The following is a 27,844-nucleotide window of genomic DNA, read 5'->3' as shown; positions in this document are numbered from 1 at the left end:
GATCTGCCATATTTCATTCGATTTACCCTTGCTACTTCTAAAATTGTTATTTTAATTTACTTTAGTATGATAAGATATACTGCATGAACTACCTTATGTTCAATAGTGAGTCAAAAATCTACAAAGCAAATTAATTAGTGAAAGACATCTCATAATTTTTTTCTAACTTAATTTTGGTGACATCTGTTTGTCTCTCGTATCACTTAAAATCTTAAACAACAGTATGAACTTCCTGGATGCATATCTGAGTTTCAGGTAAGTCAGTAATGCCCCACTTACCTGAATAGTGTTACGTCATCCTTCATCTCATCTCTTTCATCATACTTTTCTGTCATTCAACACTAAACATGAAAGTTGATGATACATTACAAACTTACAAAGTTGATGACATCTAGCCACACTGAATTTCAGGAAGATACTGAGAAGATGAATTTTTGTAGCTATTGCCTGTCAGCTGGACCTCACGACTAGTGGCAAAAAGAGTAGTTTAAAAAGGCAAAATAATGTTGTATGGATATAAAAGAATGAACAGTTTACATATTAAAGAAAAAAAAGTAAATATTTAGGAAAGATTTCTTAGCATTATTGAACCTAGGAGTGACACATCATTTGTCCTAGACTTAAGGGAGAAGGATTGAACCATGGGAAAGGAAATATACGTTCATCTTTGTTATACTTGATGTTTTCTAAGAAATCCTTAGTAAGAATGACAGTTATTTAATCCTTTTTAAATTTGGAGGCAAACTTAATGACATCAGAAATAATGCCTCTCTCCTAACATAAAAACTACAGAAAAAGCATTAAAATGAAATGCATAAGGACCCTGTAATAAAGTTATTTTCCTAGGTTTCCTGCTATGGGAACATATACTCAGTGACAGATGCCGTGTTATCATAAGGTAATATTTATACCATGTTATCGTAAGGTGATAGTCACAGAAAACTAAAAGGACTAGAGTTTGTCTAGTCTGATTTATGCTAACTTTATTTCATTCATTCCTTCAGTAGATTATATATCAAGCAACTTCTATGTACCAGGAGGTAGTTATTCTAAGTGCTGGACATCAAACAGAGAATATGTTAGATGTGGAACCTCTTCATGCAGTGGGGAAAATAGGTTAGAAGTCAGCAACAGTGTGACAGATGCTTCAGTGGTGTGTTTGAGGAAATACCTGTTGCTATTTGAGCACCCTGGAGAGCTTGGCAGATCAAGGACAGCCTTTCAGAGAAAATTACATCTTGGCTGAGACTTAAAGGGTAAAAAGAACTTAACCAAGTCAGGATTGAGGGGGTAGAGGGCTAAGGACGGTAAGAGATGAGAGTTTAGCAGATTCTAGATCATTCAGGCTCTTTTAAGATAAATTAAGTAGTTTAAACTTTTTCTTATTACAGTGTTACTATGTATGGCCTTAGTTATGAGAAAGAAACTCTAAATTATATATTGACAATCATGCAAAATCATTTATCATAAAGTCACCATCGTTTTACAAATCAGAAGACTAAAGGCCAAGAAGCAAAATGATCTGCCAAGGTTGCAGAGTGACAGGTGACCCAGTCGCCCAGACAGGCCCAGACCAGTACCCCCTGACTCCTTAGTGTGGGCATCCTTCCAGGACCCTGCACCGTTTCTGCCTCAGAAGGGTTTTTTTTATTTTAAAGTCATACTTTACAAAGGAACAAGAGCAATTGTGTTCAGAAGAGTCATATCCTTAATTCTTTTTGTTTGGTTGTTTGTTTTTGCTTTTGTTTTTGTTTAGGAACCTTTCACAACCTTCTTCCTCAATGCAAATGACGGAAAATTTGACCATCCTAATCGAACCTTCTCATCAGTCGCGAGGTCTTGGAGAACTAGTCAGAGAGATACTTCAGATGTAAAGGTGGGCTCTTTTATTTGTTGATATTTGTTAATTTCAAAATATGTCAAATTTTGATTTGTTTCAATTAAACAGGTATATAAGACATTTTATTCTGCAGCTCTGGTCCGTCGTCTTTTAAGGTTACGTGGTGCATCTCACCTAAAAGAAAACTAAGGGAAAGAATTTTGAGCCGCGCAGAAAATGATTCAGGATTCTTTTATATTGTTCAGTTAAGGTGTTTTTCTTATTTCAAAAAATTCCTAACTAATTTAGATCGAATAATCAGGAGATGGAAAGAAAAACCCATAAATTGCCTTTCCTGCTGTTAACTCAATATTTGGCCCATTCCATAAAACACAGCAGGAATTGGATTTGACCTTAATGTGTCATATTGTTATAGCTTGCCCAGCTTTGGGTTTACGTAGCCTGGGGCAATTAATAAAGCATTAATGACAAGACCCATTTAAAATGTAGGCTTTTCTGTACAGCCTTAGCTTTTACTTGACTATGCCTGGGGATAATACGCAACAATACACATTAGATTAAACCAACACACACACAATATCCAGGAACAGCTTGAGAGCAGAGTGAATTTTACAGTTGGTACTACTTAACTATTGTTAAATATAAAGATTTGTTATTCGTTTATTTGGGCTTTTGTTTTTAAAAGTGGTTGTTTTCAAAACAATGAAATACGTTTGTTTTCTCATTTTTCCCATTTTTTCCTGTTAAGAAAAATGTTATGATCAGGTTATTACGTAGGTATATGTGTTTCTGATTTTAATCCCTTTTCTTCAGCTTTTTCCCATCACTGCCACTCATAGTATTGAATATACAAATGTCATGGTATCATTTCATTTAGGGTCTTAATCCAACAAAAGGCAATGAATTAAAGTCAAAATTGTCATTTACATATTTATGCTGAGCTATTACAAACATTTTTAAAAGGCAGTTACAGTGTTGTTGAAGTGTAAGAAATTGGATGAATACAACCTTTATTCTGTTCTTTTTCAAAGCAAAAAACAAAGGAAATTAATCCAAGTGTGTAAGCATATCTATGTGTTTTTTCCATCGCCATCAAAGTTTGCATAAATAAATATTAATTTATACATGCAATGTATTCACACTTGGAAATAAGATAATTTAACATGCATTCTTACTGTGTAAAACTCTTAAGGCCCGTATTTTTCTCCTAATCAACTTATAACTTCACTGAGGAATGAAACTCTAAAAGATCCATAAACCATCATTTAAACTCATTTAGTACCAGTGAAATCAAGGAGGGGGTCCATTTCTTATTTAAGAATTAACAGAAAATAAGGAGTCCGTAGGCTTCTAGAATTAGCACAGTGTTCTTAAAAAGCATTCAATAAATATTTCGTATGTGAATTAACTAGTCTCATCTGTATTTTAAGGCTTCCTATCATATGTAAGATTATATCTTAATTCTGAGCTGTATCCGGATTATATCCAACTCTTTCAAGTGAAAATGCCTGTTCACTCTCGACATCATCACAAAACAGAAACTTGGTTTTTCAGCTTAATTCAAAGACTCACCCCCACAAGCCCACACGTGCGACAGTCAGTCATCCTGATTTACGTATGCAGACAGAGTTTCAGGCTGTACTTTCTATCCTGAGAACGTTATTGATGCTTCTGATCACCAGATACCTTGCCAGTGTCAGTCTCTGATGACTGATGTCCATCCCAGGCTTTTCCCAAATCTCTCCCAGCAGTTTCCCTGTTCTGAAACTTTTCAGAAACATTAACACTTTGTTACTACTTGTGTTTCTTCGGCTCTTGGGAGCACATCATCAAGGACAGAGACCAGTGCGGCTGTCACTAACTTGGGAGATTTTTATTTTTAAATCCCAGGCAGCTGTACTTAATACAAACAGGCACCAACCCTCCAGATTACCCCCTTAGTTAGTTCGCAAGACACTCGCTTCCTCAGCCTGATATTGCATGGATTGTTCTCGTTTTCAGTTCTCTCCCACCACCACCCTGAACTTTTCATATTCTGTGATGACATACCTTGAATATCCTCCCATGTAGACCCCTTCTTTTTGAAGGCTATACATTGTGTGTGTGTGTGTGTATATATATATACAATAATTTATTTACACAATCTTTTATTGATGGATAGTTTGTCTTTCTCTCTGCTTGTTATTGTTAAACACAAGGCTGCTGTAAACATCCTTCCATAGACATCTTGAGGAAATTTGTGTGTATATGTAAAAGATAATTCCTGTTAATGGGACTGGTGACTCAAGGGCTATATACATCTTTAATTTTGAAAGATATTGCCAAACCATCATTCCCAAAGCTGCTAATTCACTCCCTACAGCAGTGTGTGAAAGGATGCCTCCTTCCCTACCCTCCAACCATCACTTGTATTATAAACAGTGTAATTTGTACAAATCTGGTGAGTGGAAAATGGAGTTGTCTTTGTTTTGACTTGCATTTCATTAATTATGGGTGAAGCTGAGCATTTTCCCTATAATTATTGACCTGTTAGCTTGCTCATATCTTTTGCCTGTTTTTCAATTGGGTCATATGTCTTTGTCTTATCAACGTGAAAAAGATCTTTCTTTTCTGAAATTGCAGGAAGTTGCATTGCAAGTATGATTTCTCAGTCTTTCAGCTTTGCTGTGTTTCAGTTATGTTTTTGTGGTTGTGTGTGTGTGTGTCCAAACACATCATTCTTTCTCTATATAGTATCAGGATTTGGGGGTCATCATTGAGGGAATGTTAAAAGTTTTGGGTAATCCTGATGGTTTTAAAATTGAGATTTTCTAAATTCATGTTTAAAAATATTGATTAACAGGTACAGTATCTTTTCCCTCTACAATAATACCTGATTTAGCAGGGAAGAATGTGGTACCAAGAGTAATAGCGGTTTTACTGTGTGTTAAAACCTAAGCTTTTGATTTCTTATCCTAAGCTGTTAAAGCATTTGATACATACTTTTAATGGAATGTTTTTATATTTCTGAAGAAAACTCTCTCTGCAATATCTACTAACTTTGTCAGGTAAGTTCTCATGTAAGAGGGAACTAGACCAGAATAGATGGTTTTATTGTCTCTCTTTGTTAACGTCAGTCTGTTCCTGTGATAATGAATTCAAGCTGGGCAGAGCAGGAGTGTTGGTGAAATGACCTTTCAGGAGAGAGGTCTCCCGAGTTAAGTCAGACCAGTTGGTTTTTACTTTATTTTATTTTTTTATTTTTCTCCTCTAGCATCGTCTTGGTAACAATGACATTCAACTCACTGAAGTTCTTATGCTAATTTTCCTTAATGCCTTCAAAAGTTGTTATATTACTTTTGAATAGCTATGTAGATGTCAGAAAAGGTAGCTGTGACAAAATGTCATTAAGGTGACATAGTGTAAATTAATACAGTTAATGGAGGTGCTCGCCACTGACTCATTGACCCATTATGAGCTCTTGTGGCATTAACGAATGCCAGGGCATCAATCTTTTGAAAAAAGGAAGAAAAGAGATGGCAGCTTTAAAACCTTGCAGTGAATTATATTAGAAAAGTGAAAACGTCTGGGTTGGATTTGATTTCACTAGGAAGCCATAAAATGGTATGCTCTCTGAGCAAAATATATTAAACTGAAATGTCAGATTTGATGCAATAGGTATACAATTATGATAGTGTTAATAGTGGTCTTCTATCATTCTAAGACATACTTTCAAGTCCAATTTCTCAGCAGCTTGAACTTGTCATAAGCTTGTAAATTAGAAATTGTGTTTGAGGATATTTTCTTATTGTTGACGGAACGCGTATAATACTATTAACTGTACTGTGGGGTTTTGCTATAGCTGTTAAAATAAACTAGAAATCACATTTACAGACACAAAACGCCTGTTAATAATATTTATCTTGCCATTTCTTTAATAATATGTGGTGTCTGCACTGTTTTCCATTTAGGAAATTTTAAACTACTTGGGACTCTTTCCTTAAAGAGAAGCTGATTAACAGAAATCTATCAATGGGAAGAGAGTAAACCCAAGAGCTATTATATTAAATAGCAAGCTAGTGCCTGAAGTTCCTCTGTAGGAACACACTTATAAGTTATAATAGTGGAATTCATTCTTCTTGAATAATTGTCAACAGTTTTCAAACCTGCTTTTTTCTTGGTTATTTGATATGGTTCTCAAAACAGCCCCTGAGATAGTGATCATTACCCCTGTTCTGTAAAGGAGGTTCACAGATATTGAATGACTGGCCTAGGTTCACACAGCAAGTAAAGAGGAAGCCAGAGCTAGCCCTGAGAGCTATTCAGTTCTTTTTGGGGCTTTATCAATTGGATGTTTCGCTGCTTTAATTCTCATGATCTCACAATCAGATCCACATTGACTAGTTTGGAATAATTGACCAATCAAGTTATACTCTAGTTATTTACTGCTGTATACAAACCACCCCAGAAACTTGTGGTTTAAAAAAAGAAACAACCATTTATTTTCTCAGGGTTCTGCAATCAGAATAAGGTACATCAGGTACAGCTTGTCTCCGATCAATATGGGGTCAACTGGAGAGGCCTGTCTGGGTCTGAAAGATTCAGAATGACTTCATTCACACGTCCAGTGCCCTAGCACCAGTGGCTGGAACAGCTGCAGACTGGCTGGTCCTCTCTCTCTCTGTAGTCTTTCTGGGAAGATCATCACAATTTGTTTTCAAGGTGCCTGCCTACCAAGAGGATAAAAAAGTGAGAGCTGCAAAACCAGTTAACGCCTAGGCTTGGAAGTCACATAGTGTTACCTCCACGGCATTCTCCTGGTCAAGGCAAGTCTCAGGGCCAGCCCAAATTAAGAGAGAGGAGAAATGGACTCCACTCCCCGATGACATGAGTGGCAAGTGGCACATTTCAAAAGGACATGGAAGTTGCAGGGATTGCATGGTCATCTTTGGAAACAATCTACTCAAGTCTGCTCTCTGGTCACAATTCACATTCCTCCTACAAGCAAAATGTACTCAGCTTGTTCCCCACATTATTGTATCAGGCTCAAAATCTAGTATCTCACAATCTATAACAGGTCCAGATACAGACAAGGTGCATAAATTCCTAATTTGGAGACCTGGAGGCTAAAAAGACAAGTTATCTGCCCCATGTATATTCAGCACCCAGTGGTAAGACAGAAACAGGTAAACCTCAACATACTCTCTGTTCAAAAAGTGGGCAGTACGGAAGGTACACAGCAATCACTGAGTAGCTTTTCCCCACATGCTTCCTCATCATAGAAAGTCAAGGCCAAGGCCTCCTTTGCCCAAGTTCATACAGAAACTTTAAAAATATGTGGATTTCCCATGATAACATTATTGTTCACTATCACAAAAAACTCGTGCTCACAAGCTCTTCCAGGACAGGGTCCTCCCTACTTCAGGCTGTGATTAGGATGCCCTTTATAATGCTTCTAAGATTCTTGGAATCCCTTTATGGGGATTAAAGCTTAAGAAACTTGCCAAGCTAGCAAGAATTCTGGATTTCAGTTCAGGACTATTTGATTCCAGTGCACAGAAAGTAGCACTTCCCTGGTAGAAGGGACAATCCTGAAACTGCCAGCCTGCCAGCCTCCCCCTTCACTGCAACTTCAACTGGTAGCCCTGAAGTAACTCTCCTTTAACTAACACAGTTTGAAAACCATAGCCTTCAATATTTTTTTATCACTATCTCATGCCTGAAATTCAGGATGCAATAAGTATATAGCAATGATCGATTCATTTTTTCATTTCACAAATATGTACTGAGTACTTGTTTCTATGTCAAGCCCCATTCTGTGAGCAAGTGAGTGGTGAGCAAGTGAGCAAGATAGACAAGATTGCTACTGTCATGGGATTTACACTGCAGTGAGACACAGGAGCATAAATAAATTTAAAGAAAAGAAAAGAAGGATTACTGTGCAGAAAATTAAAATAATGAAGTCATGTAGAGTGACTAGGTTGCTGCTTCAAAAGGAAAAACAGAAAATGTAAGAGCGAGGTCCCTGTCTTTTAAGTGTTTAGGTTTGATTTCTGGCTTTACTACGTATTTGCAGTGTAGTTGTTAGAAAATTACTTACCCTCTCTGTGCCTCAGTGTTCGTCTATAAGGTGGTAATGATGAGAATACCTACTTATGACATTTTTGTGAAGATTAAAGTGTGCTTAGAATAGTGCCATGACACAGGAAGAGACAAATAAATAATCCCTGCTGTTTGAAGATTGAAGGGCCAGACGTGACATTTCAGCTGGCCCCTTGTCTTGCAGCCCAGACACAGCAATTGTCATCTTCTCGGACCTAACATTTGAATCTCAGAGAAGAAACTCTCTTCTTCATTAATTTTTTTTAAATAAGCAAATCTTTTAAATAACAAAACTGTGACTATAAATTATAAACTAACACCCTGTATTTACATGCTAACTTTAAAAATACCATTTGAAACAAGATTTTAAAACATTAAATTGAGGCATAACAACTTGCACCCACTCTACTGCTTTGGCATCTTCTCCCTCGATGCTTGATGATTTTAGTTGTTCTTCCCTCCTCTTCATGGGGAAAAAAAAACAAGACAAAAAGCATTAAACTTCCACAGCTCAGGACTTCAGGGTTCAGATAGCTCTGGGCTTTTGAAGCTTCAAGGAGCTTTGCAAATGTACTGTGCTTCAGGAATTCCTTCGTATTTCTTTTAAAATTGTGTCTTTTTTTTAATCTACATCCTAAAGAATCCAAAAATATTGATAGGGTGAACCTGAAAGAATTTCTTCACCCCCTCAAACATCAAGCCTCCAACAGTTTACACCAACATCTTAATCAACACCCTGATTTATGACCAGGTGAGGACCAGAGTGAAGAAAATGTCTCACTGAAGGGTCATCCTGAAGGCCCTGATAATCCCACTTAAACATGATTGACTCTGACTCAAGCTTTCCTGTAAGTTCCTACTGAACTTTCCCCCCTCCCTCAGGGCAGAGGTTCCTCAGCCTCGCTCTGCTCTCCTCCGTGGCAGGTGACTTTCTTCTCTCTGGAGTGCTTAAAGTAACATGAAGAGGACCTGCTTCCTTCCCTTCCTCAGTTTGGGTACAGTTTTGCTGGCAAACGTTAAAACCAACGTTTTCTAAATTTAAACTGAACTCTTCTACACTTTTGAACCTCTTTGCATAACTAGAATAAGCAAGATAACGCTTTTTAAGCTGCAAAAGTTTCCTCTCAAAAGGTACAAATGTTATTTCTGGGTTCCTCCAGTTTCTTTAATAAAGTACTTCATTGGCTCTTTTCCTGTCTTGAAGCATTCGTCTAATCATCTGCATACTCCCCAGAAGATTTCTAGTGATATTAAGATAACTTTATCTAAAGTCTTCAATAGTTTAATATTTAATGAGCACCTGCTGCATACAAAGTACTGCACCAAGAACTATGGGGGATTCAACAAAATATAAACCTCATAAAATCAGGCTCAAAAATCTGCTTTGCCCAAATTATTAATAATGTAAAACCCTGGGCTTCTTATGCCTTTGTGAATCTAATTTAATGACATTCAATGAAATAGTATTGCAGTGGCAAGTAGGTTAATAATAACCGCATATTTTATGTGACCCTATTGCACAGGAAAGAATGGGAAAGAGTATATATGAAAAACATTAGAGCACCAAGACACTTGAAGATAAACTGAAGCTCTTTGGGCTGTTTAAATAAAAAAGAAAAATCCATATTGCTGTATCTGAGTGGATACGTGCCCCTCTCCATCCTCAAGGAAGCTTACATAGTCTAGTTCTAAAGCTAGAACACAGACACAAACAACGGATGAAAGGCAGAAGGGAAATCCCCGACTTACGTGAGCCTCTTACATATAAACCACCCTCCACACCGAGGCAGCTGGGCCTGCATTCCCTTCCCCGTTTTGGACCATTTGGGATGCCGTTGCTGCACAGTGTCATGTGTAAAACAGGCAGTGTGCAAACAGCAGTGCTCTTTATCTCCTCTATCTCCTGCACTAATTTCCCATGTTTTCCCAAACAGTGAGAGCAAGATTAAAAAAAAATTTTGTTGTTGTTGTTGTTTTCTTGGTCAGCTTGGGCTACTGTATCTTACCATAAACCAGGTAGCTTGTAAATAGCAGAATTTTATTTCTCACGGTTCTAGAGGCTGGAAGCCCGAGATCCAAGTGCCCGCATAATCAGGTTCTGTGTCTGGTGAGAGCCCGCTTCCTGCTCATGGATGGTGGTGTTCTTGTGTGTCCTCACATGGCAAAGAGGAGAAGCAAACTCTCTTAGGACTCTTATCAGGACACTAATCCCATTCTTGGGGGCTCCACCCTCATGACCTCATCTAATCCTAACTACCTGCCAAAGATCCCACCTCCTAATACCACAACATTAGAGGATAGGGTTTCAACATTTGAATTTTAGAGGAATGGAAATATTCAGTCCGAAACAAATACACATTTCTGATTGAGTCCAAATAAATGAGACTGGCTATGATTCTTTACTTCTACCTTCTATTATCAGTGATCACACACCTTTACCAGACTGCCCCCTCAGTGCAATATGGTGTACATTCATGCTTACCCAGCCCAGAAATCACACTCATCATAGTCATTGCTGGTAGAATATTGCTAAAGCACCCTTTAGCTTCTGTTTTAGCCACCAACTAAGCTGTATCGTTATTTGCAAATAAGGATGTTTGTTTACCTATTAGCTTTTCTTTCAGCCCCTTCTCAACTTTCACTTTCACAATCTAGTCACTGAAACTTTTCATTAACATATTAATTTCACTGTAGTTCTTTCCCACAGTTCATTGTGCCCTTGATGTCTTGCAGACAGTTTATTGTTAATATATATTTGCTTCTCAGTGTGAGCCATCCACTTCCCGCTCACTTTTGCGTCACTGGATCCACATCTTTGTTCACTCATCCTCACGTGGGTTGCAGATGACCTCTTTGGTGCAGCCCAACACTAGGTCCCCTTGCTCGACACAACCAGCCATTGTCCTTCCCACTCCCCTCCCATCCTCCGTGCTGCTGCCGGCGCCCCTTCCCCCCGCCTCCAACACATAGACCTAGTCTCTCCCCTCGCCAATTCATCCTTTACTTTGACACCCAATATCTTGCTTTAAAACATGTCAGTAGCTCTTCTTTAAAATTATTATCAGTAAAACAAAAATCCAGACAGCTTAGGGTTGGCATAAAACTTCCTTCATCCTCTGACTCCGTGTACTTCCCACCATCTCATCCCCCCTCCCCTGTCTTGATCTAATACGTCCTGCACTCCACCTGTACTCAGTTCTTACCACTCCCTGATGGTCCCCCTGCCCCTTTTCCCATCTTTATCTTAGCCGTGGTCTAACTCACTGTCCAGTCCCCAGTGAAATCTCTTCTGACTTGCCCAGAGTTCCTGCTCTGTGCTTCCTGCTCCCTTGTGCTTTGTTTATACTTCTTTCACAGCTATTATTGTTGTGTATTATAATCATCTGTTTACACATCTGCCGCATAGACCAAACTATGAGTTACTCAAAAGTAAGGCCATGTTTGCTCATTATTTGTTTTCTTAGTACCCATCACAGTGCCTGGTACTCCAATTTTACTACATGAATAAATAAATATCAGGGACTTACGTAATGGATTCTAGAAAGTTTTCTATTTAAACGGTTTAAATAGAAGAAAACTGATGATTCTTAAAAAACTAAGCTCCATTTATCCAGAAAATTCATTTACATGAGTCTGTTCATGCTCCCATAATGCTGGAGAAAATAAACATTGTTATATTCTTCTTATGGTTCACATTTATCATCAAAAGAATGGGTAATGATCAAATTCTTGCAGAGTATTACTAGATAAACACCTACTTATGCTATAACAGATAAACATTGGTTTTAGTAGGAGAACCCATAAAGAAAAACTCTTGTGTATGCTTTTCTTGGGCTGAAGAATCCAGTTTATTTGAAGACCTCAGTGTCTGGCTTTTTTTTTTTTCCCCTAAGTTTTTCTATGTATCCCTATGTATCCCACAATAAGACTCAAATTTCAGGTTCTGTGCCATCAGTGTTGGACATGTTACACAAAGAAATGTTCTTATGCTTTCACAATATAATTTAAAGTTAATTTAACCCTTATCTTGATATTTGAAAAGATCAGTATTTTTCGTATTGATGGTATACATAAAAACTAGTGTTTTTTGTTTTCATTTTTTTCATTTAAAAAGAGAACAAATAAAAATTTTAAGGTCATCAAATCAGTTCTTTTCTATATCATATTCATTCTAAAGTTATATAAACCATGTATTAGACATTGTGCATCAAACACAAGTTTGCCTTGAACCCAGTTATTAATACCATACTTACATACAAGTAGCACAAGTTGTCTTTGCATTCAAATTAAGAACTTACTATTAGGTGGCATGTATCACATATTTAAAACCTGTTTTGTTACATATCATCTCAATTATGCTAAGTGGTAGGTATAAAAATAACTTATTTTGCCAAATTACAAAATGAAACTTAGTCTCTTCATAAAAATCATGTGTTATAATTGCCAGTGGAGTAAAAAAAAAAAAGTAGAAGAGATTTCATGATTTTTAACCAATACTGGCAACAAGTGTTTTTAATTTAGGTATTTTACTAGTAATATTTGGAAAAGTTTGTTGAACAACATAGACTTGTAGATACAGCTTTATATTTTTGTTTACTAATACTATTGGGAACTATTGTTGATCCTATAGATCCTATAACCCATTTCTTAAAACTAATTTGTGGCAAAGTAAGATTGAAAATCTTATAAATTGATTTGTTAAGCATAATGTTCAAGAAAAATGTTTGTCTTCTCTTCCTAGACTATTTAAGGAAAATTAAATGAAGAATAGAATTAAGTAATAAAATACTGGATTTGAGTAAAGAAATTAATTCTGCTTATAGTTGTTATAAATTAGTATTTTTTTCAACTGATTTTTAAAGTGGTTTAATATTCTCCATTTTTATTCCTGGCAGGAACTAATTCCAGAGTTCTATTACCTACCAGAGATGTTTGTCAACAGTAACGGATATAATCTTGGAGTCAGAGAAGATGAAGTGGTGGTAAATGATGTCGATCTTCCCCCTTGGGCGAAGAAACCTGAAGACTTTGTACGGATCAACAGGATGGTAAGAGAGATTTTGTTTTTGCTTGAGTAGTCACAAGGAAGTAAAAAATATTCCATAGGTTTGTTTTGTTTTTAACTATTAACAAATTGTCATTTAACATCTGTAAATGCAAGGTTAAAATTTTAAGAAAAAAAAAGCATGGCTTTTAAAGCATTCTCTACTGTAGAGTGGATTTTCCTTTCATGAGGACCAATAAAGGAATGGTAATTCAGTTACATTTGCTCCCTTAGGAAAAAATCAAATGAGCCTCTGTTGACGAATACAGCATTCTAAAATGCTTGAAATAAATGCCCGTTCCTTATTTTTGTCTGCTGGCTAAATCTGCACTCTCTTTTCACTGATAAAATATTCAAAATAAAATAACATACATTCAGAATATATTTGTAAGTAGGAGAATATAAACTGTGAAACATACCTCAAAATATAATATGCTTGACTTTAAGAGAACGCCCATCTAGTAAGCATTCATAGGAAGAAAATGTCATTACTTTTTAAATCTCTATGACAGATGCCTGGGTGTTCAAATAAAAAATGTGTAAATAGAATGTTTACATATGGTTATTTTATAGATTTTAATATATTCTATCCATTTTTAAGGAGATTTTAATCTCAGTGTGGTTATGGTATATGGAACTAAACTGCTTTACCAAACTGCCTCTCAGGTGTACTGCTGTTCTTGGCCAAGTGAGGAATTATATCAATAAAGCCAATGATCCAAAATATGTTTTTACCCCTATTTTACCTCCAGTTTTTTCCAGCTGTCTCATAAATGTTTTATTTTATTTTCTACAGCTTGTTTATTTGAGTCAGAATCCAAATAAGGTCCACATCACAATGGACTTAGCATCCCCCTTAGTCCCTTCTGTTAAGAGCTGTATAATGCACATATATCACACAGATCTAAATCACATACCACGCAATTCAGCCATTTAAAATTAAAAAAAAAAACAAAGCAGGGGGTTTTAGTCTATTCACAAAGTCATGTAACCATCACCACAATCAAGTGGAACATTTTTATTACCCCATAAAGAAACCCAGTACCCTTTAGCATCTCCCCCCGTTTTTCGCTGTTTCCCCAACCGGCCCTAGGCAACCACTAATCTGCTTTCTGTCACTATAGATTTGCCTATTCTGGACATTTCAAGTAAATAGAATCATATAATATGTGGTTCTTTCCTCAAACCCCTGATTTTGTGTCTCTTTTTTCGCTGTCAGTCACATGCTTCCTTCAATTTCAAGGCTCTGTTTTCTGTCTCTAAGAAGTATTTTACTTTCAGTACCCTTTATTTTAGAAAGCTGTTACTGAGCCAGTAGACCTATGTTTAAGGCTCTGTAGAGATAATCTGCAATCTCATTTCCCCCGAGGTAACATCATGTATTACATACATTTATGTACAATTTCTCGCACTTCTCAATCTGTAACTTGGCACTTTCAGATCTATAGAGTAATTTCATACAATCTCCTTGAAAAACAGATTAGTTCTTATCTTTTTAGTTTGAAGAATTTATCCTTTAGTAATGCATACTTCTAAAAATCTAGACTGACTTTTAGAACTGGTAGTCCATTACCAGACTATCCTTACACGCTCGAGTACTGGCTGTAATGTCAGTGTCAGGATTCCAGACCTACAAATTCAGCCCGAGAGACCCCTACATACTGAGCTGTGTCTGGGCTGAGTGACTGAGCTGTGTCTCTCAGCCACATCAGCCATTGTGTATTTCTAGAGCGCCGAACTGGGCCTGGCAAGAGTAGTTAGTCATTAAATATTTGCTGAGTGAATGAATGAGTGAATGAATGAATCACACAGAGGTAATAATCTTAATGATTTCATCATGGTGTCTAGTTAGGTCCAAGCTAGTGAAACAGAATGCAAAGTAGCCAAAAACTGTTGGACCAAATTTTCTCTTGCGCACGCTGTTGAACTCAACTGATTGAGCATAGGTTTTCATGTGCTAATGTGCTAATAATTAATAAATGCCAGGTGGTTATATTGGAAGGATTATGACTTGGAGTTTAAAAGTTTCCTGCTCTTGAATCTGAGCTTTGATATTTGCTGGCTTCATTGGCCGGAATAAATTATGGAATATCTCTGGTCTTCATATTTCTCATCTGTAGAGTGGGTATACCTTATGAATCTTTCCCCCAAAAATGTTATTTATCATAAAAGTCAAGGCACTGGGTTTTTCTCTATTCAAAACCAGTTTCTTGGTATCTTATAGACATAAATGAATCTGGTAAGACTTGTGAACTAAACCTTTACTTCATGGAATGAAAGGCTTCCCACAAAATTCTGCTTATTTGGGAAAATCAAATTTCCCCAGTCTTGGTTCTCTGCAGCACCAGGGCGCAGTGCCTGGGTAAACCGATCCTGTGTAGGAAGTGCCTAGCCAACACGTAATTGGTGGCTTGAGAAGTGTTTATTCTTTCTATCTTCTTTCCTTCGGTTTTCCTGAAAGGGATTCTACACAATAACAGGAAGGGAAAGCGAGCATGCGTATCAACAGGATTCTTTACCTAGAACCGCCATTCCTGGTGCATCAAAATTGAGCAAAAGGGCAGACCCAGGCTGCTGCCACTGGGAAGAGTCTTAAAGCATCAGAGCTATCAAAAGACAACTTACAAAATGTAGCTGTGCTTGTCTGTAGTTCTCCTGTCTCAGTGTCTCCTGTACTACTTTTCTTCAACTTGAAGTTTTCCTTCACAGCACCCTGTTCATAGTTTCCTTTGCTCCAACCTCCGGTCCATCTTCCCATCATCCTGGTAAGAAATGACCATACAGATATCACATGGAAGTAAGGTCAGCCATCTGTGTTAAAAATAGAAAATGTGACCAATTATCTACCTATTTTCTTCTTTTTTTGCTGGAGAAATATTTTTTGATGAATATTTCTGTAATATACAAGCCTGGGTGGTAATATAAAATATGGAAGTGTTTATATTTTCCTTAAGTTTTCCATGAGTTCCACGAGTACAACATCCACTTTTCAATATTATTTTGTAACATTGAAAGTTTCCAACTTCATACTGGCTGGGTAGCTCATACAGGATTTAGTGCTTATGAAGCAGGTTTAGAGAAAATGTGCTCTAGTGTATTTCTAATTTGGCCAGGATTATCTTCAGTTATTTGAAAGAGTTCTTTATAATGAGCCTAAAGTATAAAATGAAAATGTCATATATCCCAAAGAAATGACATTTGCAGTGGTAGAAAACCCTTCATCTCCTGTGTAGATTAGTATTCTGTATCCATACAAAGGCATATTCGTCCTTCTTCTCTCAAACTGTCATTAAGAAATTCAAGGCAAAGAAGACAAAAATAATGCTATAAAAAGGGATGAGATCATTGATTATAAATGATTGGTTTCATTATTCCATGCCAGCAGTTAAAAAGGCATTTGATGCATTTGTAGAAGCCTTTACATGCTGAGAACCTCATTTTCTTTTCTCATTTTTTAAAATGAAACAGTGCTTTGATTTTTTTAATGGTATATTTCTTTTAGTTCATTGGTTTTTTAGTTATGAACAATAATATACGTCATTGGTTAGAGTTATTCGTGTTTTGTAAATACAGTGACAAAGATTGTGTTTCACTGAAGAACTGTGAAATTCAAAATTTGGTCTCATTAGCAAACCTGGAAAAGTGATATAGACACTTTTAGTAGACATTTCAATAAGTTTTCAATGCATTGAGTTCCTACATCAAGAATTGGTTTAATTTATCCACATGAAGCTAGGCTGATTATATCCGACTCACTCATGAAACATTAATAAAGCACTGTGTTCAGTTCTAACATGATTATAATCTGACCTCCTCACAAAGGGCAGAAATACAAAGTATCTGTGATAACATTACCCTAATGCTGGGTTCATCAATCATATTCTGCCCTTTTTTAAAAATTTGTTTTAGAAAAAGGCCTTTCACGGATGTGCACTGATAATCTCCCCCAGCCCTCAGCTCAGCACATCCCTGGTGCCGCTGGACCAAATGCAGAACGTTCTCAGTCTGCCGAGCAGGGCACAGCGCTTTGACTGGTATTACATCCTTTATGAGACTGTCACTTTGTAAAGGAAAAGTCTCTTTTGTGATAGGTAAAAATCTGCCTTTGGGGTATATTGTACTAAAAAAAAAACACCTTGCTCAAAAAAGAAGCTTAAGCAAAGAGCATGACACAAGAATTGTTGGGAGTCTATGGCAGCCACTTGAAATATTGAGGTAGGTGTCTTGTGTGTGAGTGCCCTCCCTGCCGCATTCCGGTGGGTGAGCAGACACACATCCCTGCCCTCTCAGAGCTTGCTTTTGATCAAAGGGAGACAGACAGTAAACAGGAAATAAATAAGTAAAGTATCTAGTGTGTTAGCCAGTAATCAGTGCTGTGGAAAAAGGAAGTAGTGCAAAGTAAAGGGATCAGAAATACAAACGTGGATGGTCAGGATCCCCTCACTGTGAAGAGGAGACGTGAACTAAGGCCTAAGGATGTGAGAGAATGAACCAGAGACTCTCTTGGGAAAAGACCAGTGCAGGCAGAGGGAACATCTGGAGCAAAGGCCCTGTGGCAGGGATGTGCTGGCCAAGGAAGCCAGTGGGCTGGGGTGGAGTAAAATGGGGCACACAGAAGGAGGAGAGGACTGAGGTCATGTACGTCCTTGAAGGCCAACGGAAGCACTTTGCATTTTTACTCTGAGTGAACTGGCGATCTATTGCAGTGCGTTAAGCAGAAGAGTACTCTGTTTTTACTTGTGTTCTGGAAGTCTCATTCCAGCTGCAGTGCTGGGGAAGAACTGTTGAGGCACAAGGGTAGACTCAGGCATATCTGTTAGGAAGTGTTGTGAGAGATGATGGGGGCTTGGACCAGGGTGGTAGCAGTGAAGGTAGTAGAAATCAGTTGACTGTAGATACATTTTAAAGTTAGAGCCAGCAGTTTCCTTCTGCAGCATCCTGATAGTGACCGTTTTCCCTCAGATATCCCTAGTCCTACAGAGCCAGGTAGAGAAAGGGTGGGGGCGAGTATGCAGACTGGGGATGGCCGGAGCCCAGAGGCAGATCCACTACACTTCAGTCATTTCTCCTAGGAATGAGCTGGGAAGGTGGTGTTAGTGCTGATCATCACATTGGACTTTTAGTGGAAATTCTAGCAGCAGGAAAAGCGCAAGTCAACATGTTTATCTCCCACCAAATTGTGATCTTTTTGAGGACATGGCATACTTATGCGTCTGTATATCCTGTAGGGCTAGAGTCTGACATGTTGTAGGTAGGTGGCCAGTAATTTGGGGACATTAGGCTGTTTAACTTGTTTATTTGCTTTTTAGTGGGATGTGCTCCTGGAGAGCGGAGATTTGTCTTGCGAAGCACAGTATCCCGTGAATGCATCCTGGCACGTAGAGGTGTGCCATATTGAGTGAATGAATGAATGATGAATTAATGAATGACTATCCCCTCTGTTTGGGATCCTCTTCCCTCAGATGTCCTTTCAGTTCACTTCCTCTTTGTGGTCTTTACTTGTCACAAACTCTAGGAAGCCTTCTCTGACTGCTTCCTCTAAATTAGCAGTCCCCTCTGCATCTGTCCATATGCCTTAACTTCCTCTCCTGCTTTTCGTTTCATAAGCAATTATCACCTTCGGGCACATTCTCTATATTAGTAATTATCTTGGGTTTTGTCGGTTCAAAACCACTACAATGTAAAGTCTCTGACAGGGATTTTGGTTTCATTTATTCACTGCTGTAATCCTAGGATTTAGAATAGTGTCTGGCACTTAGCAGATGGACAATCAACATTTGTTGAATGAATGAATGAATGAATGAATGAATGAATTCTTTCCCACCCACCCTTACTTCCTGACATTTTTTCTTCCTTCCTCTTGTGACCAACACATCTTTCCCACTGTGAAATTAATCAACCAGTAAATATTTATTAAACATGTATTATTTAGGAGCTACGGGAAATGCTAAAGAAGCTTTAGGTATAGTCCCTATCTTTAAAATGCTTATATTCCAACTGAGGATACAGTATGGCAAGTTTAAAACAATTAAGTGCTAATTGGTAATAACCCCATTCCTTTGTCAAGTACTTTATAATTTATATGCAAATTGGTTTTCACAAGTGAATTTGTATACATTATTTACTACATTAAACAGGAGAGTACTGATGATGGCATAGACATTCATAGAGGACCTCATAGGGTGTGAACAGGAGAACTCAGGAGGCAAACATTGGACTTGAGTGAGGATGGCTAGAACTTGAGAAAGAAGCAGAAGCACTGATGAAGTGTTTTCACCTTAAGGAGAAAGGAACAATGAAGGTTCAGAGGTCGTAGCAGTTGCTATGTGCCAGGGATGTAAATTACGCTACTGGAGCCAAGGATTTGTATCAAGAAGCACAAAGAAATAGTAGGGGGAGGGTGGGATCAAGGTTTGGAAGGCTGTAGGGGGCAAGTGAAGTTATACCACTAGGAACCTTGGCAGATTTGAAGCAGAGTTGGACAGTACGAGCATGATGGTTTCAGAATTCTGTTCCAGCAGCAGGGTGCAAGACCTGGGCTAGAGGAAGAGGTCAGAGTCCATTGCAGTCACCCACGTGGAGAGCAGTGGGAGCTGAGACTGCGACGGTGCTGGTGGGAATGGAAAATAATCCGCCAGAAGCAATCAAGTAATAGAATATTTTAAGCCCCCCCAAATAAACATTTAAAACAACTGTTACCTTTGTTTAAAATAATTAAATCTTTCATTGGGTAATATCTGTAACTTCAACTTAATCATGGAAAGAAACCAGCATAGACACGACAGACAAGCAGCAACATGACTTTCTAATTGTCCCCTGGAACATATGCAACTCTATTTGGAGAATTTTTTCAGTATCAGAAGCAGATTTTTGAGGCAATAAGAGAAAGGGCTTGGAAAAGTTCTTGGTCTAGTCTAGAAGAAGAGAGAGAAATTCACTGTTCTTAAATAAAAGAATTCAGGAGAAAAATAAACATTCTCTCTCATCACAGTTAATTTCACTAACCTGGTTTCCTTTTTCATAAGTTTCTGAGCTGCTTTATCCTAAACCTGCTAGAGAAAGAATTCTCTTCGATCTAATGCCCATGGGACAATATGGAAATTAGAATTAGGTAACTATTATTCATCTAAGAGATATCCTCTCTGGTTTAAATCTCACTCTTTATTTCCTTCCTCCCAGATCCCCAGGGTAGAATTATGGATTGGGAATTGGTTTATCCGGGCTTAAAGCAATTGCTTCTGCTTTTGGATATTCAAGTAGAGGGTAAAGCAAGCTATTAAGACCATTATAACCTTAATAGCTTAGTAATCAAGTATTTCTGTATATTTTTCAGTTGTAAGTATTTGCAGTAAAATCTTGTTTCAAAGTTCAGTTGTAAGTATTTGCAGTAAAATCTTGTTTCAAAGTGCAAAATGGGTTTGTGCATGAAAACATAGTTTTAGAAAGAACAAATAAGCAGATAGCATGTATTTAGTAACAGATTAATACTGTTAAGAGTACAGTTCAGTTCAGTGTCAGGCTTCAGCTTTAGATAGGTCTTCATGCTTTAATTATGTGACATCCAAAATTCAATTCTTAGACATGCATTTGATTTAGAACCAGATTTAGCTTTTAAATGTTTTAACTGGATTTTCTTTTCTTTCTGCGGTAACTAGTAAGACAAGCTATAAGACTATCTGTTTAATTTACTACCTTATTGTTTCTTTGTCATTTAATTTTATAACCCCTTCCAAAAAAAAAAAAACTGAGGCAAAATTATTTTTTTGATTGTTTATTGATTCACTCTTCTTCCTAACACAGAATAGAATAGAGTAACTATAGACATAGAAATTTTTAATTTAATTAAAGATTATTATAAACAGCTATAAACTAATAGGTTTTAAAACTGAAATTAAATGGAGAAAAATATAAAATGTCAAAATTGCACCAGAAGAAATAGAGAAAAGCCTTAAAGAAATTTAAGTAGTAAATTTTCCAACCCCAAAAATATCTAAAACTGTATTGTTTTACAAATGAGCTCTACCAAATTCAAGCAATAAGGAATTCATCTCTTATGCAGATTGTTCTAGAAAATCTAGCAAGCCATCCAGCTTACTTTAGGGAGCTAGTATGATCTTGATTCCAAAGAATCAAAAAATGTTTCCAGAGGAAAGAAAAGGAAAAAAGAAATAGGGCCGTTTCATGGATGGATATCAATACAAAAAAAATCTAAATAAAATGTTATCTAACAACCCAACAGTGTTATATATAAAATGGTGGTGGGGGGGTGGATATGGGTGTAGAATGGTGTATTTTTGTGTATTGCATCAAGACCGACCCTTTTAAGATCAGGAGAAAGACAAGGATGTTCCATATCACCACTGTTGTTTCATGTAGTTTTCAAGGTTAAAAACAATTTTATAAGAAAAACATAAAGAAGTTAACTAATAAGAGTCACCAAGATCACAATCAACTTTCAGACATCAATAGCATAGCATTTTCTACATCATCAGTAACCAAATATAAAATGTGATTTTCAAATATTATAATTACATCAGAACTTACGAATTGTCTGAGAATTAACTTAACCAAGAATGCCAGTGTCCTTTATGGAGACTATATTAATTTTAACTCAAATAAAGTGCAGAGAAAATGATCTATATAAATAAAGAGACATTCTGAGACCTTAGATAAGAAAACCTAATATCCATTTTTTCCATTTTCCTAAAATTAATCAATAAATGTATTGGAATCTCAATCAAAATTATTTTTATGTATCTATACACTTACTGTAAAAGTTACAGGGAAGAATAAAGGTCCACAAATAGTCTAATTGACTCTGAAAAGAAAAATAAATCTGTTATCAAATTTTGATCCACTTACCCGCTGGCAGTAAAGCCAACCTACTGACACCAGTTTGTGGTGAAGGAAAGTGCAGTGTTTATTGTAAGACACTGGAAGAGGAGTCTGGGTCAGTTAATGCTCAAAAAATCCAAACTCCCTGATGGGTTTCAGGGAAGCACTTTTTAAGGCACAGTGAGGGAGGGGAGTCAAAAGGTGTGTGATCAGCTCGTGCACAATTCTCTGCTTGGTTAATGGTGAGGTAACAGGGCAGTGTCGCAGGGGTTGTTAACATTAGCAACCATCCGGCTCCAGTAGGTCTGGGGGCCACATGCTCACAATCAAATAGTTAACTTCTTCTATGTGGTGGGAGTTTTAGGATCTGTGAAACAACTCAGGGAATGCACATCAGAAACCGTTATTTAGATACTTCAGGGAGGAACTAAAGATTTCTGTGACTGCCATAATTTACTGTTTAAATTGTTACCAGTTCTCCTGGCCCAAATGCTGCTTTTGTCACTACATGTTCACATCCTTTCAATTATTAATTCTTGAGTCAGGCTTTTGTGACTCAGGGGAGGCCTGGAAGACTACAGCTTTTCTACAAACAAGAGGCAGGCAGAGGACATGGCGGGAGGGGTCTGTCCTGGGAAGACCCGCAGGGTCCTGCTCGGTTACAAATCTACCAGATATTAAGATAAAAAGGAGAGAAAGGAAGGAAGGAAAGAAGGAAGGAAGGAAGGATTGTATTGCTTTTTGTAGGTAGATTCTTATATTTTCTGTAACAATAGCAGTTTTATATCTTTATTTCAAATATATATTCACACACTACACATGACAGCACACGTCACTGAGGTAAAGTGTGTTTTTTTTAATAGATGGTTTTGGAAAAACTGCCTTATACATAACAGAAATTATGCAGGATCTCCACCTATACCACACGTAAGTGAAAGTAGACTCTGGATAGATTAAAGGGCAATATATGAAAAGTAAAGCCATAAATATAAAGCTGATGCATCAGATTATAGAAAGTTAGCTTTGCTATTTCAAAACAAAATCCTGAGAGCATAAACATAAAGAAAAAAATTTGATTACCTCAAAATTAAGAATTCCTGTTCAACCAAGAACAGCATGGATAAAGCTAATAGACACGTGACATTTGGGAGAATGCATTTGCAATATTTAAAACCAACAAACAACTGCTATCTAAAGTATATGAAGAGCTTCTACAGACTGACAACTAAAGATAAGGAACTTCATTAAAAAATGGGCAAAGAGTAATGGACATTCATAATCACGCAATTGTGTCATGGCGAGTTCGAGACAGAGTAGTGCTCCTTACTGGGGGAGTTCTGAGCAGCCACTGGAAGCAATGGACTACCTATAGCAACATAGGTAGATCCTAAAAAGCAAGGCTAAGTGAAAAAAAGTGAGAAACAAATGAAATCTGTAACCGTATTCCATTTTCATAAATCAAAAATGCATATACGCAGAAATACATTACATGAGTAATGGTTTATAAAAACACATGCAAACAAAAGGAGAAACATTAAACACATTTTAGGCATTGCCCTTGGCAGAGGAAAATCAAAGTAGTGGATGGAGATAAAAGAATAAAGAAATGTTTTAAAACTCAAATTAGTGAAAAGTAATCATTCCTTCCGACTCTCATAATTGCATTAGGCATTTAGTTCAGTAATTTGTTTTATTCTAACAGATTTAATAGTAAATTTCATTGACGCTTTCTTTCCAAATATGTCTAGTCGTATCTATAAGATTGGTTTGAAATGGTTGCTCTTAGCTGATTATGTGTTATGTTGGTAAAGCCTCCCTTTAAGTGATGTATCTGATTTCACTACTATTTTGAATTCCAGTGAACAGACTTGGGCAATGCCTACTCTATAATGAAGTGCCACTTATTCATTTTTTCATCCTTTCATTTAGTGCACCAAGCACTGAAAACAGTGCTGAATAGTGACTGACTTTCCATTTATACAAATTGACCAAACCAGTATGATGGACATAAGCAATACAGAATTTGAACCAACATCTCTTTTGTTTTTTAGTCCCTTTTTTTGTGTTCTGGTCTGGACTATTATGTCAAGACCAATGAGATGTAGAGTATAGAAATTCTGTTTAGTTTTAGTATGAAAACTATCCTTTCATTAAATCTAATAGTTTATATTTTTGAATGAGAAACACCCACAAATAACTGATGTAAATAAAATACCAAAAAATTTTTGAAAAGTAAATCAAAAAAGAGGTTGAGGGGAATAAATTACTAGTCAAATGTGATTATGGGAAAAGTTGAAAAGTACCCTTCAGATATTTTGTAAATTAAAAAAATGAAATATAACTATCAGAGGGCTAATTTAAGAAATCATGTATTAATTAAGTGAATTCCAAGCTGGTTTCAACACCTGACAAATCAGGGACATGCAGCTAGAGAATGACTTCATTCACATATTTAGTTACAGCTGTAATTTCGAAAATTGTTTCATACAGCTTTGCATAGTTGAAATTTAAGAAGCTAGCTCTGCAGCTTTTTGTTCATGTTGCTGAAATCAGTGTGCCCTCAAAATGAATAAGAAATTGATGATAAATGAATGCAGCGCAGGGCATAGTAAGCCACACCGTGATGGTCACTGCTTATACCACACTTGTGAGCAGAACTCCGTGCCTACCTGTCAGAACACCTCTAGGAAGCTTATGATGGCTTCTTAAGAAATGAGAACGCCTCTTTTTTCCTGACTCTTTATGGAAGCTTCATATGGCCACTGACTCTTAGTAATTTACATTCATTTCCCACTGGCTAGCAAACATCTAAAATTACCCAATGGTTCCTAACCTGTATAATAGCAGAGTTAATTCATAGCAGAAGGAAGGCGTTCCCTTTAGTAGTGTTAGAAGTAAGTTTGAAGACTTTAGGCAGAAAAATAAGTGTATATCAAAGCTTCTAATAAAAGTGTCTAGTTTCAAACTGATGTTTGAAAATTAGAAATTAAATTATTGTAAATGGTATTTTAAAAAGCAGGCATTTCAGATTATTTTTCTCTTAAACATGAATGTGTCTTTTTGAGAAATATATTTAGTATTAAAATTCACATCACATACACAGTGAAGCCAAGAGAACATTAAGTATTGTAGAAAGAAAATTTTCTTTTTGGTCTATGTTTTATTGGAAATTATGTTTTCTCATTTCTAAGAGTAGAAGGTCTCATACATACAGATAAAATACAGGGATGCAAAGATCATTCTACTAATTTATATAGAATATATCAAAATAAGAAAAAGAGAGATTTACTAAGTTTATATGGTCTCTTATTTCTATCTTGCCTCATTTCAGGCCCTGGAAAGTGAATTTGTTTCTTGCCAACTTCATCAGTGGATTGACCTTATATTTGGCTATAAGCAGCGTGGGCCAGAAGCAGTCCGTGCTCTGAATGTTTTTCACTACTTGACCTACGAAGGCTCTGTGAACCTGGACAGTATCACTGACCCTGTGCTGAGGGAGGTAGGTAATAAGTTGCATGTTACTCTAAAAATTTGTCATCTCGTAAACATAAATGTGGCTTTCCATCTCTTTCTGTGTGAGTTTCCTTTCAAGGTAAATTTTTATATAAAACATGGAATTCACATTCTTGACAAATGTGGATAACTTAGTGTTATATGTCATAAACAAATAATGAGAACACCATGTCGTTCCTTTTTGAATTGCGGACATACATAATGCACTTCAGCATCCCTGTTTTATTTGTTTTACTTCAGCATCTTCATTAAGATGCTTAATGCCTTATGTATGTTATTAATTGATGAAACCTACTTGAGTATTTAGATATGAATAGTTCACATTTAAATAATCTGCCAGTATCTGGGTTTTTAATAAAAGCAAAATTACAACCTTCTAGACAGAATACTCAAAAAGTGCATCAATAAAATAGATGAGGTTATAATATTTTATTCCAGTATGTTCTCAAAATGTATCAGTAAAATAGATGAGGTTATAGTATTTAATTCCTGTATATTCTCACCCTGAAATTTTATAGCTAACAGTTGGAAATTATATACTATAGTAAGTGTTATAAGTATTTTTTGTGAAAGTATTCACAAAATATATTATTTAAATCACTTCCACATTGCGCAAAATTATTTCGGATAGGTGAAAAGAGTGAAGATGCAACAGCTGTTAGATGAGTCTTGCTTCAAGGAAGCTGTACCCTAGTCTTCCATTCTACCAGACATCTGCCATCTGCTCTATGCAAAACAAGTCATCATTTCTACATTTCTAGTCAGTGGAATGTTTTTTTTATTTTTTTATTTTTAATTTTAGAGGTGGAAAACTCATAGATTTGGGAAATAAAGCTCTACTAGAAAAATTTGCATCCATAAAGTTATTTCTTATAGACGTCTATAAAAACAAAATGACTCCATTTGTATGGCCTCAAGCAGAGAAGAGGAAAGGGAAGGGAAGGGCCTCATGATCATTGATCATTGGACCCTTAGGGCTAAATACTGCAAGAACACATTGCCAGCATGTTATTAGGTGCAGGGTTATACCATGTTGTATGCACCAGTAAATGGGATTATTGCCTGAAGCTGGGAGAAAGAGACAGGGACAGAGAATGAATGAATGAGAGAGAAACCAGATATTGTAAGATTGGTTGGTGAAATAAAGGATTTTCTCTACAGAATAATCTGATTGGTTTGTATACAACTGGGATTCTAATTCTGAGCTTAATTGTTCTCTTAATAATCTACTTTTGCTTAATACATGCCACATCTATAAATGTCTTACAATCTACATTTTTTTTTCTCAGAACTAATACCTTTAGTATCAGGGGAAAAAAAAAAAAAAAGAAAACTCCTGGAAGAGCTTACCCTTTTATTCTAAGACCAACTCCAAATTGTTTTTTGACTTTTAAATATTATAAACATTTTTGCTTCTGAATATTTTATTATACTTTTTTGTCCCTTGTAAAGTGCTGTCCTTATGAAGAAAGTGGCAAGTTAATCCTCTTGGGCAAAATGAAAATATTTTAAATATATTGCATATAATGAGAGTACAAGGCAGCATTAAAATTAACAGAAAAATAGCAGATTTTTCACATTTAAATGAGAGTAAATAAAGATATAAATGGGAGAATAGAGAGAAAGTAGGATTAGAATTGAGACTTTCTTTACATGCATATAGTGTACTTGAATCCTATAAAAATACCTGATCCTACAACATATTATACTATTGCTTTGGACAGTGACAAAAACTATGTATAGGCCTTAATCGTCAAACTGTAGGACTTCGTAATGAAACATTACATGAAAATGTGTAATTTAAAAATGTTTTGTTGGGTAAGAGCGGTTCAGCCACAATGTTGTTATTATATAGACAATCTGAACAGTAATACATTGCTGCTCCGATTACTGCACTGTGATGCAGACTGAGTGCCCTACTTCAGGAATCTCCTTCCAGCATTCCCATTCTGAGGGCACAGATTGCTGAATGCTGAGTTTCCACTAGAGAAACTTCCAGAGTCATTCTGTGACATGTATATCTTCCCTCCTAAACCTCTCACCTGCCTCTCTCACTCAAACACTCTTCTGCCAGTTCTCAGAATACGAGGTGAGAGAGCTCCCACCTGGAACACTGTTACCTTCTCCCGCCAGACAGCATAGGCTCATGCACACACAAGCAGAGACATTCGTCCTGACCCAGTAGACCTCTGTCAACTCAAAATTGTTTATGAAGATACTTTATTTCCTTAAGACCAGGAGGGAACCACTTAGTATGTCGTAGACTTAATAGATTAAATGATCTTGCAAGGAATATAAGTTAACTCTCCCTCTCTCCATACCCCACCCTTACCTCCTCCACCCCATGACTAATGTATTTCCACAAAAAAAGTTCTGCATTAACATTTAAGAACCTGCAAAAGATGAGAACCCACCTGAATCCTGTGAGCTTTCTAATCTGGCCAACTCATTTAATGTTCCTCTACCTCTACTGCTTTCTCTATAAAGGAGGGATAATACAGAACATACGTTTGCCAGCATAAAAGCATTTA

General features: G+C 36.7%; 1 protein-coding gene across 7 annotated transcripts in view; it reads left to right on the top strand.

Annotated features, from left to right (window-relative positions):
* The window catches only part of NBEA (neurobeachin), a 536,299-nt gene that overhangs the window by 469,047 nt on the left and 39,408 nt on the right, over window positions 1-27,844 (top strand). For all 7 annotated transcript variants that reach the window (XM_031465874.2, XM_064493205.1, XM_064493203.1 and 4 more), the window contains 3 exons: window positions 1,757-1,876; window positions 12,817-12,969; window positions 25,132-25,299. In XM_031465874.2, the coding sequence (XP_031321734.2) occupies window positions 1,757-1,876; window positions 12,817-12,969; window positions 25,132-25,299 (441 nt within the window). The remainder of the gene's footprint in view (window positions 1-1,756; window positions 1,877-12,816; window positions 12,970-25,131; window positions 25,300-27,844) is intronic.

This window comes from Camelus dromedarius, chromosome 13 (genome assembly GCF_036321535.1).
Source record: "Camelus dromedarius isolate mCamDro1 chromosome 13, mCamDro1.pat, whole genome shotgun sequence".
Lineage (NCBI taxonomy): Eukaryota > Metazoa > Chordata > Mammalia > Artiodactyla > Camelidae > Camelus > Camelus dromedarius.
The sequence above is the reverse complement of the archived record's forward strand: the minus strand, read 5'-3'. Positions and strand labels throughout refer to the sequence as shown.